This window comes from Larimichthys crocea, chromosome VIII (genome assembly GCF_000972845.2).
Source record: "Larimichthys crocea isolate SSNF chromosome VIII, L_crocea_2.0, whole genome shotgun sequence".
Taxonomy (NCBI): Eukaryota; Metazoa; Chordata; class Actinopteri; family Sciaenidae; genus Larimichthys; species Larimichthys crocea.
This window is the reverse complement of record NC_040018.1, coordinates 15,483,548-15,498,474: the sequence shown is the minus strand read 5'-3', so window position 1 is coordinate 15,498,474 and position 14,927 is coordinate 15,483,548. Positions and strand designations below refer to the sequence as shown.

General features: G+C 43.0%; 1 protein-coding gene across 4 annotated transcripts in view; it reads left to right on the top strand.

Annotated features, from left to right (window-relative positions):
- The window catches only part of gse1b (Gse1 coiled-coil protein b), a 166,826-nt gene that overhangs the window by 91,558 nt on the left and 60,341 nt on the right, over positions 1-14,927 (top strand). The window contains exon 1 of one of the 4 annotated variants that reach the window (XM_019254322.2): positions 9,790-10,071. The exons of the other annotated variants lie outside the window; for them this stretch is intronic. Coding sequence (XP_019109867.1) covers positions 10,035-10,071 — 37 coding nt within the window. The 5' untranslated portion in view covers positions 9,790-10,034. Of the gene's footprint in view, positions 1-9,789; positions 10,072-14,927 lie in introns of those variants that run through there. 4 annotated transcript variants of the gene reach the window in all.

The window sequence follows — 14,927 nt, the reverse complement described above, 5'->3', positions numbered from 1 at the left end:
AGGACAGAAGAGAAACAGAAGGGGAATGGAGACAAAGACGGACAGCTAGAGAAAGGGAAAAAAAAGGAGAGGGAGAGATGATTAATCCAATCAAGCCTCTTAGTGTTTCATCAATAGGCATTGTTCTAAGATGGCTGCCTCTCCCCAGCTCAGGCTGTGGGCTGCGGCTAGGCTAACACACAAGCTAATCCCAGAATAATACGGAGATGAGGGCAAACGCTGAGGACGGGGGCTGTGCCAGCAGATTAGTAATAGCAAAGGATTCACTCACACAAACACACACACACACACACACAAACTGGGCATGGGATACAGAGACAGTCACAGATTGAGTGAGGTGCCTATTGGATTGTACGGCTTATAGTTTTATCCCGTGTGAATGTGTGTTGCTGGTGCTGTTGTGGAGCGTGGTAGAGCTGAACTGAGCTGCTGAGGATTCACAGACTATAGCTGTCTGAAGCTAGAGAGGTCATGTGTGTATATTTGTCTGTGTTCTTTGGCAAACGTGTGTGCGCAAGTTTGACACGTCATACACGAGTCGCTCTTTGTCATTAAAACAAGGGCTCATTGTACAGGAGTAGTTTACGGAAGGCGCATGTTGTCTCCAACAGTATGAACGTGTTGAAAAATGACGCATGTTTAAGACATGTTGCCATTTAGGTGCTATTTTCAAACCGCTAACTAGCTCAGGAATGGCACAGCTTGTGTTTATTTAACACATATTAAGAGTACAAAATTCACCCTGCCTCATTTTCCTATCCCCTTCCCTCAACATTTCCCTTTTTATTCAGCTTCCCTTGTTATCTAGCTCCCTATGTCCCCCTTGTCGATCTCCTTCCCTGCCCCCCTCCTCCCTGCAGCGTTTTCTGAGATGACAGGAGGGTGTTTTTCCTTTGTTGGGGAGCTGCTCACACATTCTCTCCTCAGTTGACAGGTAAAAGACATTAAAGATACTAAAAGACTGAGCATGATGGAATCCTCCAGGGAGTAAGGAGGAGGGGGGAGGAGGAGAAAGAGGAGAGGCAGAGGGAAGGGGAGGACTGATATCAAAATGGGTGTGGGTGTGGGGGGGAGTAAAAGGAAACTGAAAGATAGAGTGCTGAAGCTTGGCAAAAGGTAAAGTATTTAGTGAGAGAAAAGGAAAGCTTGAGTCACAGAGGGGGAGGAGGTAGGGGTGAGGAGGAGGAGGAGGTGAAGGGAAGGAGGGTTTGACAGTCTGTGACCTCGGGTAAGTCTCTTCGACTGTGTGCTGATGCGTGAAACCTGAGCACACGCAGTATTAGCACGCCTCACTTACTGAACACAGCAGAGGTCTGACACAGGGCAAGGCAACCTCCTTATACACACACGCAGCTTTCCAACATACATACATCACAGGCACACACATGTTGGCACATCTAATGATGGTCTTACCCACAGTTACAACACTCACACACACAAAGCTGCAGCCTTGTCCTAGGACAGCGTGGTAAATCCAGTAGCCCATTGGTGAGTGGAGAAGGTCAACTCAGGCCCTCCAATAGATGCTGGTGCTCGACTGGCCCTTCAGCTGCTCTCTGGTGCCTGCATACATGTACAACTTGTGTGTTTTGTTGGCGTCCAGCCAGACCAGTCCATGCCTTGTACAGTTGTGTGATTCACAACACGCCTAAGGCTGGTCGAACCAGAATCCAGCGCTCTCTCTTTCACTGTTTGTCTCTCTTGCTCTCCTTTCCTCCTCCCTGTGTGTGAGATAATGGGTTAACCATCTCTGTCCAATAAGCAGGGATAATTGAGACAAACAAGCCAATGAGGAAATGTCACAGGAGAGCACAAGTCAAGCGAAAAACACACTGCCAGCAGCTCTTTGTGTGTGCTTGTAGTGTGTGTGTGTGTGTGTGTAGTCTTGTGTGTACGCATACACAATTAAATATTAAATCAAGTACATTGGATTGTGCATAATATTCTCATTCGTGCACATGTATGTAAATGTGTGTATAATTATTGAGTGTGTGTACACGTGTGTAGGTGTGTGTGTGATGCCACCCTATCGGCTCGTTTGTCAGCTTCTTTGTGGCGTGTTGCTGTAAAGCAGGATTCTCCTGCTGTGTCTGCTCTCTAGGTTCCCTCAGCTACGTTTGCATACCATACCACATGCCCCTGGGCGATTTCACAAGACACACACCCACATATGGCTTGGTACACACACAACACACACGTGCGCACATGCGCGTACACTACACTGAAGAACATGCAGCACACGTGCACATGTATTTGTTAATCAAATGAGCAGCGCTTTTAAAGATTCCCTCCCTCCTTCTTCGCTGGTTCACTACTTCATCTGTGGTTCTCTGCTATTGTGTCTAATAACAACGGGACTCATTGAGAGGCAGCAGATCTGATGTGTTTGATATGGAGACAGATGAAGGGTTGGAGGATGCAGGTAAGAGCGCAGAGTGACTATAAAAAGCCTCATCAGAGCAGAGACGTGTGGCGCGATGCTCTCCCTCGGCATAGAACAGGGACGCTTCTGTTGTCTGTTGTGCTAGAAAGCAGGTGTACTACAAGGCATTATGGGAGGGATATGATATGACGGCAAATCAGGTTGTCAGCTCTGGCCAGCACCCACCCCCCACCCCCCACCTGGCTCCCTCGAGTTTGTCTCCATATATGTCTGTGTGTGTATGAGTGTAGGCCACAATAAGTTTTAGCATCAATTTAAAAAGGGAAATCCACTTTGAATCAGGAGTGACAGTATTATGGTGAACATGAGGAGTGCAGGCTTGATTTGCAAATATATTAAAATGTGAGTCTCAAAGCAAAAAAAATGCAAGAGGCTCCTTAAGATGTCATCAAGCAGAATTCTGGAGAATGCTCGTCAGGCTATACACACTTGCAAATCATACATTTTAATGAGTAACTTCAACTAGATTTGAGTGCAAATGTTTTTTTTTTTCTCAAAGTGAAAGCAAAAATTGCTCAATTGAGTGAGATGATTTCATTTGTTTCCGATTCAGATCACATCAGTTCTCCAGTGAGTGTCTTTTTCCTGTTGGAGTGTGTGGATTAATCTACCACAGACACCCACTGGTTCATTTGAATTTGAAACATCAGTTTGTTAGAAAATGGCACTGCTGCTGTGGACTAACCAGTTGGATTTGCTCAGGTGGCACCAGTGTTCACTTGATAACGGCAACAAGGAAGTCACCACCAACTTAAAAAATGCCTGACAGTATTATATTTATATGTATCTGCAGACAGTGGCTATGCTAATGCAATAACTTCTCTAGCCTCTTAATAAAATGTAACATGATTAAACCCTGCGTGGACTGTTTATTCTTGCTAATAAGTGACTCAGTACAGTAAGAATTACTCATATTTATCTGGCATCTTTGTAGCTAGTTGCAGTATTAATGCAAATTTTGTTCCTCTGAGCAGAAATCAAACCAGATGTGCTGTGTGTAAAAGTCAGACAGTGCTGACTTTGGCTCAGACAGCTTGTATCATCCTACAAGTGTAGGATACTGTCGGACTCTTCCAACAAGAATTTCTCCAAACCTCTGCTGTCCTCGCTGGAAGTGTTAGGTTACTCATGCAGTGATTTTGTTTTATTTTGCCAAAGTAAATTGTCAAAATAGACTCTTTCTTGCTGTGTTGCCAGCAGGGTCTCCAGTACATGAATCTGTTAACTTGAGACTCGAGTGTTTATCTTCACTGTCTTTTACAAACAGAGTTAGGCAGGATTAGTAAAACGAAAGCCTCATCAGCGGTTGGACGGTGGCCTGATATTACAAAACATCCCTTCTTCCCTTTTAACCTCAGTTCCTCTTTTTTCTTTGCTTTGCGGTTTCCTTTTCATGTCAGTTTTTTTTTATCTGTTTGTCTGATTTTAGTGCATGATCATAGGGAAGACATGAATCTTGCTAAGGAATTTAAAAAATGTTTGTACATGACATTCTTTCCCTGTTCATAAAACATACTCAGTTCAGCCTTTTTGTCTCATGTTCACCATCTGTCTGGTGTTATACAGCTTGATTTCAAGGTTGAGCTGATTCAGCTCTTGAAAAAGACACTTTAGGGCATGTGCATGACCACACCTGTGTTGTCACCCCAAGGTGTGACTGCACCGGGCAACAGAGTATCTGTGACAGGTGTGTGACATGCTTTAGATGAGAGTGTGCCACCATGGGTCAGTTTCTTGTAGTGGCCACAAAGCTGTGTGAATGAGCTGTAACCATATTTGGTGTGCAGTGATGATTTTCAGAGCAGGTGGTTTGCGTCCAACGACTGAGCAAACATTTAGTTTTACTTTACTCTTGCTCTGCCCCTTAACTTTGAAATTCAGGGTGGTTCTTAAAGCCTTTTTGACGTAATGGCATAAAAACTCACCCAGTAGACAGTTTGTTGTTGCTGCTGTTTCTCCCTCTTCTCACTAGACTGAAAAATGTGAGCTCTAATGGTAAACACTGTCATTCCTTAACTTCAGAGTAAAAGAACACCTAACAAACCAAACTATTCAGTGACCACTAACAACCTGTATGGAAGCATTTATGTTTCTCCATCCTTTTATTCAGGATTTTTTTTATTTGACACCTGCCTGTAGATATGTAGCACATCTATGAGAAGGCAAGTGGTTTGTTAGTTGTTAATTAAGTGTCTGGAAACATGTGAAACATGAACACAGTACATAATAAACGGCTGCTAAATTGAACTGTAACACATGTACACTCACAGTTTTGTGTTTTTTATCTTTTCCATGTCAATCATCCTCCCCCTCTGCTTGTCCGCTGCATACTTCACCTCTGATCCTGACCCTTCACTTCACAGGTAAGAGCTTAAACTCACAACTGAGACACACACACACACACACACACACACACACACACACACACTGCTCAGTTGCTGTATCTGTGATCTGAAGGCATTGTGTGATGCTGTTTAGGTTCTTAGTGAGGGCACACTCCTGGATAATGTTGCTAAGAAACAGGAGTGTGTGAAAGTGCTCAGCTGACCTTGGCTACTGTCCTGTTGACAGTGAGGTGAGGAGCTGTGATTACACTGTAAACACAGCGAATATCACTTGGAGACAAAGTATTGTGTGTTTTTCTTTCTTTTGGTGGTAAAGCAGAATGTAATAGCTCTAAGAATGTTTTTACATCAGAGTTTTTTTGCTTCAGGACCGTAGAAGCAGCATGTGTGTGTGCATACATTTGCCTGCATGCGTGTGTGGTGCTCAGCTGGCCAGGCGAGAGTTGTGTAATTGCAGGGTTATTGCTGCTGAGCCTGATGGGTAATGACACATTTGCAAATTAATTCTCAGTGCTAGGCTGTGATTAGCATACGGAAAGAAGCATCTCACACACAAAGACCGTTACGCACGTGTGCTCGCACACACTTCACAGGCTTCTAATCACCAGTGAGAGGTCAGGTTAAATGGGTGTGTGTAATGGTGGAGCGGGCATAGGTCTCAGCAAATAGGGGTGAGTGAAGGGTGACGAGATATCGTTTCTCGTCAGATTTGATATGAGATGATGCAGTTAAGTCCATTTTTTTCTCTTTTTTTAAACACTCAGCTGTCCCACACCCTTTCTTCCAAAACCTTTCCTTTCCTTTCTTGCTTGCTGTGAAGCCATGTAAGGTGGTTGTTCTCTCTGTAGCGGGCTGAGTGATGATGTAGGATTTTGTTTATTAAATCAAATCTTCATTTTGAACATCTTTTTGATTATTTGTGTGATTTTAGTTCTGTTTTTAATATATATTTGTCCATCCACCCATAAGCTATAGCTTACATTGGACAAGAGGCAGGATACACCCTGGATAAATCACCATTTAATCACAGGACATATACAGTATATGTGTAGATATTGAAAAATGTACTTAATAATCAGAAAGATTTTAACCATATCATCCAGCAACATGTATGAATGTATGTAGATGTAGGTTGTCATTTGTTGATTGGTTGCTACAAACAAGGGAGGATTTTGTCTTGTATAACCTGTAAGGAGGGACAAAGAGTAGAGGAAGAAGTATATATTCTGACCTGACAGGGGATGGAGAATATTTTCTGATTAATGTACACCTCTGACATTATTTAATTCTGATAAATGCTAAAACTCTGTCGTACAATTTTTATTTTGATGTCTAAATAGTTTTACCACCCAGTTCTATTATGAAGCATGAATTGCCCTAAAATATACACATTTCAATTTTTTGTTTTTGAGATTACACATCTGCTCTCATGATGTTATTTGCAACACACACCTCATTTGTCTCTGTCTTTCTCACTTTTCACACCTGCTCTAAAGAGGTGACCTATTTATTTTCATTTTATTTTATTTATTTTTTTCGCAATCATGTCAGACTGCAACATTTAAGTTTTAAAGTGTGTGTGTGCGTGTGTGTGCGTGTGTGTGTGTGTATCAGTGTGAGTCTATGTGCTCGTGTAGAGGCTGTGTGTAGTGGGGAACGATTATAGTAATGTCTTATCTTTGCTTCCCCTGCTGTGGAAGAAGACAGACCATCTTTCAAACTGTTCCAACACGCACACACACACACACACACACACACACACACACACACACACACACACACACACAGACACACACATGCACAACGATTGAGGAAGTGATTATCTTTTTGCAAAGGGGGGTTGTAGGGAAGACAATTGTAAGGTGGGCTGACAGGAAGTGGGAATGGCATGTTTGTGTGTGTTTGTGTGTGTGTCTCTTCATCCTTGTCGTCATCATCTGACTGTTGTGCCCTTCCTTCTATTCTGTTTTCATCTTTTTTTTTCACTTGTTCTGTTCTCTCCCCTTCCCTTTCTCCTCTCCCTCTCCCTGTTACTTCTTGATCTTGTGTTTTCAGTCACACACACTGCATTGGTCCCCAGGGAGATTTTATATCCTTTCAGAGTATGTGTGTGTTTGTGTGTGTGTTAGTGCCTTCTTCTGTGGAGCACTTGTCAAATGTGACTCATTACACTACCTTAAATAACACAGGACGGTAGGTATTCTTTAGCATTGCCTGTCCCTTAAAGAACAGCAAAAAAGCAAACAGATGATTCTTTTTCATTACCTGTCAATGTCTCCTTCCATTACTGACCAGTATAATGTTCACAGATTACTTCAAAGGCAGTAACCTGTGACATCTTCTCGTAAATAATGTCTTCTACTCTCTGCCTCACATACCGTTGCCAAAACATTGGATATTTAATTTCTATTTGCTTTATAAACCTATAGTGTTTCATATGTTTAGGGAAAACGTGCCAGTACAGAAACTGATAATCAGATAACTAATTCAGTTGTTACAATCAGCAGTAATGAACATAAAATGAAAAATACCTGCTCCTTCATATAAAGCATTGCAGTACAGTTTACAGAGTGATTTTCCATTTCAGTTAGAGCAGTGCACAAGCAGCACAACAATAACAAATTGTCATTAAAGATGCAACCTAAAAACAAATAAACACCAAACTGAATTCAAGGATGTGGGATCCTTTTAAAACACATTTATTTCAAGCTGCTACAGCAGCATTGTTCAAAGATAAATCTGCAGTCATAAAAGTGTTACAGGTGCTCTTTTGATTGTTGTGACGTCTTTAGAACATTTACATAAACTTAGCTGACGTCTTCATTGAATTTTTGAGAGAATTTGTTTCAAATTTGTGGGAAACATCTGGATGCACCTAGCCTGTATTATGCAGAAGACAAATGTGTCTTCTTGTCCTCGTCTTCATCTCGTCCACCTCAAATTGGAAATTGGACTCTGTATTTTTAGTTCCGTGTCTGTCAGTCAGTGTGTCATCAGACTTACTGCTGTATCACCTCCGGGGGACACCTCTCAACCTGTCTGGCAAGGTGTGAGACACTATAACACCTACTTCATGCACACACCTGTGCAAAACAGCCCAGAAGCACGGACATGGCTTCCAGCGATGATAATGAGTATTGTTTGCACACATTCAGCGCTGTATGTACTTCAATATCGCATGAAGTGAATGTGAACTTCCTGTGCAATCTCACTTATCTGTCCTTATGTTACAGCACGCACACCTACACAGCGCTGACACATTCTACTTGTTTATTAAACATTTAGGCCTGCGTTCTTGTATAAATACGGGCTTTGTACCCAGAATAACTTTCCCCTCCCCCTTCCCTTCTACCGTCTCAATCTATGGACTCCCCTCCCCTTCTCCATTTGCTGGCTCCTTCTGTCTGTCTCTCCTACCTTCAGTCATCAGTCCCTATTAAAGATTATTTGCCCTATTTGCCTGTGAGCATGCCTCTCGTGCTCCCACTCATTCTCACTGTGCTTGCTGTGCTTGTGGATACGTCTTGGGGAGCTTTTTTTTCCCTGTCCTCTGAATTTTCCTGAAGGCGTAAGACCCCTCAGTCTGCTTCCTTTCCCTTCCTAACTAAACTCCTGCCAACTCCCCCCTCTCTTTTCTCCCCCACTGTGAGTTTCATAGAATGGGTTCGAGAGCAAGTCAGCCCTCAGGGCAAACTGTCTTGCTAGACTATTTCCCCATCATGTCTTCCTTTCTCTTTATTTCTTTCTCTCTCTTGTTATTTTCTTTTTGGGTTGGCATGGCTGCTTCCCAGCAGATAGTTAACTCCTAACCCCTACTGCCACAATCTCAGTCAGGTTTGTGTGCAGAGCAGGCAGGCGGCGGCATAACACAGGGTGTTTGTGTGTGTGTGTGTGTGTGTTGATTCGTGTGTGTGTGTGATGAAGAGAGAGAGAAAGGGGGGAAGTCTGCTGTCAGCGCAGCATGGTGAGCAGTCTGTGCGCTAGGCTGCACAAGCCAAGTTTCCTAGACGGACACACAAATGCACCCACACGCTTTCAGACAGAGATGAGGACTCTTATTTTCAGAGAAGAGAATGGAGGCGGGGGGGATCTTTTATATTTTCCTCTTCCAAACACGTAGCTGTTCTATTGTGAGCTGCCCTTGAAGACCCATAGCACTCTCGCTGCACTCTCCATTGGTTGATGCATCCCTACTGTCTGATACAGTGTGAACAGATGCTCCCTTGATAGTCGTTGGCCTCTCGCTGTCACTGGGACTGTCCAATCAGCTGTCACCCTGACTCCCAATTGAACTGTGACCACTCTCCTCCTCGGGTGAAGCATCAGGACTGGCCGGTATTTCCCTCTCATCTGCACCCTCGCCTCCTCTATCTCTTTTCACTCCAACACCACCACCCCGCTCAGACACGCACACACGCACACACTTTCTCGCTATCTGGCTGTGTTGTTGCCTGGAGGGAGTTCATTCTGCCCTCCTCCTCTCCTCCTCTCCTCCACCTCCTTCTCTCCGTATCAGCCGTGAAAGAGAGGGAGAAAAAAAAGGGAGGGTGAGAAAATGAGAGAGCAAGAAAGAGCGAGAGAGAGAGAGAGAGTGGCAGCAGTAGCGGAGAAGGCAGAGCCGTCTCTACTCTGATCATCTTTCTTGGATAGAGGGATAAAAGACAGTCCCAGGAATCAGTCGCTGCTCTCGTCTGCAGGATTTACCCAGCCTGTATTTTATCCTCCCTCCTGCCTCTTTTCACCTCTTCTTGGCACTGGACCGCTAGCTTTTACATCTTTACATCTTTCTCCGGCTGTCCCGACTCCCTGGGTGTGTTTGTGTGTGTGCAACATAAGAAAGAGCTGGAGAAAGCGTGTTTCCTGCTGCTGCTTGGAAACGGACAGCGAGTGTGTGACCCTTTGCCCAGGGGATCAGGGGCAAGAGCGAGGGGGTTGAGAGTGGGGGTGTGCTCAGGGGTTGACCCTTGCACCACTCTGTCTGTGTATATCTGTGTGATTGCGGGTGTATGTGTGTGTGCATGTGTGTGTCCTAGCTGGCTGGGCGGTCTCAGCCTCACGCTTGGTTAGCGAGGACCAGAGAGCGGGGATGACAGGCTGAGTCCCAGCCCAGCCTCCCCACACACAGAGCCTCGTTTCTGGGTGGCTGCGAGGGCACAGCCCCTCTCTCGCTCAGTCATCCAGGACAGGACGGCTGCCTGCGCATTTGAAACAAGTTGCTCTCTCTTCATGACACTTAAACACTAACCATGTTTGGACTAAAAGCCCCACTTTACTACTTGCCAGGTAAGTTAATTGCAATTCTGTGTAATGTAGAAATGTTCACATATGTGTGTTTATGCATATATGTTTGCAAATCAATTTTGTATATGCACTGAGGCATAAGCAGTTTGTTATGTATGTCTGTGTGCTCTGAAAAAGTGCACAGGAGGTTTGAGGTTAGCTCTAGAGTGCATCTAAGGAGACGCTTGTCTTTGTGCTGCTGCTCCTGAGGTTGGAACCTGAGATCCTAGGTTGGTAATGCTGTGTGACAGCAGGTTTCACTCTGTTTCACTAAGCCCTCAACCCTTCATCAGCATGGAAGTCAGCAGGTAAACAGGACACTAAGTGGCAGCGTGTTTTATTCAACACAACCACACATGGCGAATAGAGGAGAGAAGCAAATGTATGGTTTTGTATGTGTGATCTGTCAAGCTTAATCTGTCTATGTGTGCACCTGTGCGTATGTGCGTGCTTGCGCGCATGCTTGTTTGTGGTTGTGTGTGTGTGTGTGTGTGTGTGCGTGCGTGCGTGCGTGCGTGCGTGTGTGTGTGTGTGTGTGTGAAGAAGAGTGAGTACAAGGGCGGCGTGAGGTTACCGCCGGTCGGCGCTTAAGTGCGTCTCACGGCTCACTGGGCACTGATTGTAGAGAGGACAGCCAAGAGAGGGCAGTGAGAGAGGGAGAGAAAATGACAGAAGTACAAAAGGAGAATGAAAGAGACAGAGAACTTACGAAAAGGCAATCTTTTTTTCCTCTCTGTGCCTCCTTATTAGGATAATTTGACCATATTTCATTTATTTTTGAGTGTATTCATATGGATTTTTGTCCATGAAAGTAAAAATGTTTTCCCTTCTCCTTGGTTGTTTAACATGCACACTGCACTGAAGTGCTTTGAAACACCTGTGACAAAAATACATGCACTATGCTGTGTACATTGTATGTATTAGTGGCTGTTTCACTCTCTCTCAACATTGATCTGGAAGATGCGTATTGCGGTTTACATAGCCTGTTTAATTTTAGAATCTAAATCTGTACATGGTGCTCACCCTCGGAGTGTGTGTTTTGATCTGTGTGTGACTGTTGTCTCCCTGCAGCAGAAGTGGGTACACTTCATTGACACTTAGCAGAGATAAATTATTTATGTGCAGCTTTAGTTAGCAGGTATTGCAATTAAACCATAACCAACACTGCTTTAGTTTTTACCCTCACATTTCACTGTACAACCATACGACCTGTTTTAATAGATCTCTCTACTGGAAATCTGCATACAATATGTTATATATCATTTTTTTCTACATGCTTTCAGTTTGTATTTTTTATGCACATTGCAGGTAGCTTAGGAACCCAAACAGATTTTCGTATATTTTTCACATCAGCGATTATCTACATATCTCTACACTATCCTTAGACTTGTTCTGTTTGTGCATGAACAGGTCTCTTAACTTTAGTGACCACAATCTGATAGTTTTACCAGTTTCTGTTAGTCACACTAACTAGCCTAGCTATAGCAATGACTTCTCTCTGCTCTCCTGCCCTGTGTGCCACATGTTAGCTACTCCTCGTCCTCCTTTAGCGATAACGGTACTTGTAATAAATGTAGTTTATTTGTAGCTTTGAAGGCAAGGGCCAGAGTGGGCGACAGTAAGATACAGTAAGATTGTTATTCAGTAATGACACTCGGTTACGCCAATCGGAGGTCACTAAAATGAATGTGTCATCGGTGTGTGCATACGCCAAAACGATGTCAAACTCTGTAGTTTTCTCTGGACCCCTGCCTAGTGTGACCAGTGATGACATGTATAGCCGCATGTCGTCATTTCACCGCTGGCTGTCGAGATGGTGTCCAGCAAACGATGTGGGCTTCATAGATAATTGGACACCTTTCTGGGGAAAACCTGGTCTGATTAGGAGAGACGGCATCCATCTAAGTTTGGATGAAGCAGCTCTCATATCTAGAAATATGGCCAAGTTTATTAGTCGACCAAAACCGTGACAACCCAGAGTTGAGACCAGGAAGCAGAGCTGCAGTCTTACATGCTTCTCTGCGCCTCCATTAGAGCAGCTGCCCACCCAATCCTTTAGTATAGAGACTGTGTCTGTCCCCCGTCCACCTACATAATTTAAAGATAAAAGAAACAGAAGAGGAGTTCATCATAAAAACTTAATTAAAAATCATCTCCAACAGTCCAAAATAAGAGAATTAAATGTGGACACCTGAATATCAGGTCCTTGTCCTCTGAAGCTGTTTTAGTTAATGAATTAATATCTGATTATGATATTGATTTAAGGCTCTCTGTAATGGCAGAGCAGCCTATTACTCCTCATTAATAGAGGAAAATAAGAACAACCCCTGGTTTCTCTTCAGCACTATAGTCAGGCTAACAGAGAACCACAGCTCTATTGAGCTATCTATTGCTTTAGGTCTAACTAGTAATGACTTCATGAGATTCTTTAATGATAAAATCATAACTATTAGAAACAAAATCCATCACCTCTTGCCCTCAACAGGCACTGATCTGCATTCTTACACAGCAGGTTTGGAAACAGCTGTAAAACCTGATATATATTTAGACTGTTTTCTCCCATCGACCTTGATCAAATAACTTTAATAATTTCTTCATCTAAGCTGTCAACCTGTCTCTTAGACCCCATCCCAACCAGGCTGCTCAAGGATGTTTTACCTCTAGTTAGCCCTTCTTTTTTGGATATGATTAATCTGTCTTTATTATCGGGATGTGTACCACAGTCCTTTAAAGTAGCTGTGATTAAACCTCTTCTTAAAAAGCCCACTCTAGATCCAGAGGTTTTAGCCAATTACGACCGATATCAAACCTTCCCTTTCTCTCTAAGATACTTGAGAAAGCTGTAGCTAATCAGCTTTGTGACTTTCTCCACAAAAATAGTTTATTTGAGGATTTTCAGTCAGGATTTAGAGTGCATCATAGCACAGTACTTGTCCTGTTAGATCTTAGTGCCGCATTTGACACCATTGACCATCAAATTCTTTTACAGAGACTGGAACATCAAATTGGTATCAAAGGAACCGCCCTAAGCTGGTTTAAATTGTATTTCTTAGATCGATCTCAGTTTGTTCACGTCAATGATGAATCCTCCATGCATACCAAAGTTTGTCATGGAGTCCCACAAGGTTCTGTACTAGGACCACTTCTATTCAGTTTATATATGCTTCCTTTAGGGAACATGATTAGGAATCACTCCATTAATTTTCATTGTTATGCTGACGACACCCAATTATATTTATCAATCGAGCCCGATGAAACCAATCAGTTAATTAAACTCCAAGCATGCTTTGAAGATATAAAAGTTGGATGACCTACAATTTTCTGATGTTAAATTCCGACAAAACTGAAGTTCTTGTAATTGGACCCAAACACCTCAGAAACTCTCTTTCTAGACACTTAGTTACTTTACACGGGATCACCCTGGCTTTCAGCTCCACTTTTTGAGTTTTTGACCAGGATTTGTCCTTTAACATCCACATAAACCGAATTTCGAGGACTGCTTGTCCTTTAACATCCACATAAACCGAATTTCGAGGACTGCATTCTTCTACTTATGTAAAATCGCCAAAATCAGATGCATCGTGTCTCAAGCGGATGCAGAAAAACTAGTCCACACATTTGTTACTTCTAGGCTCGACTATTGTAACTCTTTGTTATCAGGCCTTACTACCCCTCTAGTACACTGCGCTCTCAGAACGCTGGGTTCCTTGTGGTTGCTATAGTTTTCAAAAGTAGATTGGGAGCCAGAGCTTTCAACTATCAGGCTCCTCTTCTGTGGAACAAACTACCATTCTGGGTTCGGGAGGCAGACATGGTCAACACCTTTAAGAGTAGACTTAAAACTTTCCTGTCTGTCTGTCTGTCTCTCTCTCTCTCCATCACCATCACCATCACCATCACCATCACCACCACCATCTGTAAACATACAAGTCTCATTAATGCATGTTAATGCATGTTACTAACTAAACTTATTCCCCGGAGTTTCTGTGCTCTCTCGTCCAGCAGGATCGTGGCTGCTGCTGTGGTCCTGCACGACGTCCACTACATATATTACTACTGTCATTAATGCTACCATATCTCCATTACACTTTATAGTTAGTTTATGATTTGCTGCTGTTGTGCATCTGTGTCTCTCGATCTCTATCACAGGTTACACTGCTACTGTAATCATTTTATCATTCATTGTCATTTTATCAGTCATTGTAATTGTACAATATGTTTGTGTTGATTTGTTCTGTACATGTGACATCTATTGCACGTCTGTCTGTCCCTGGAGAGGGATCCATCCTCTGTGGCTCTTCCTGAGGTTTCTTCCACCTTTTTCCCTGTTAAAAGGGGTTTTTGTGGGCAAGTTTTTCCTCACTCGAACCGAGGGTCTAAGCCCTCCGAGGCAAATGTACTTTGTGACTTTGGGCTATACAAATAAAATTTGATTTGATTTGATTTGATTTGATTTGATTTGATTTGATTTGATTTAGAAACATGAAGCACCCCGAGATGAGCAGTAGTAGATTAGTAGTAGGTAGTGGCCCAGTGGTTGTCATGATTGTGTTTTTTGACCTGCAAGTGATGTACCAACTAATACAAAAGAAACCAAAATACACAGATAGTGTTTCAAACCCATAATAACCTCTGCAAGGGTACAGTACAATGATCATACAGTGCTCGAACAATGAAAAACATATATTACTTTCTCTGTTGAATGACTTCTAATTGCAGTGTCATCACATCTCTAGCAATATATGTATTAGATTACTGTGAATACATTTAGCAGCACCACTTCAGCTTGTGGCTGGTTGTCACCACATATTACCAATTTTGTTTGATTGTAATCAAGCATTTTTTTTTTGTTCTGTACT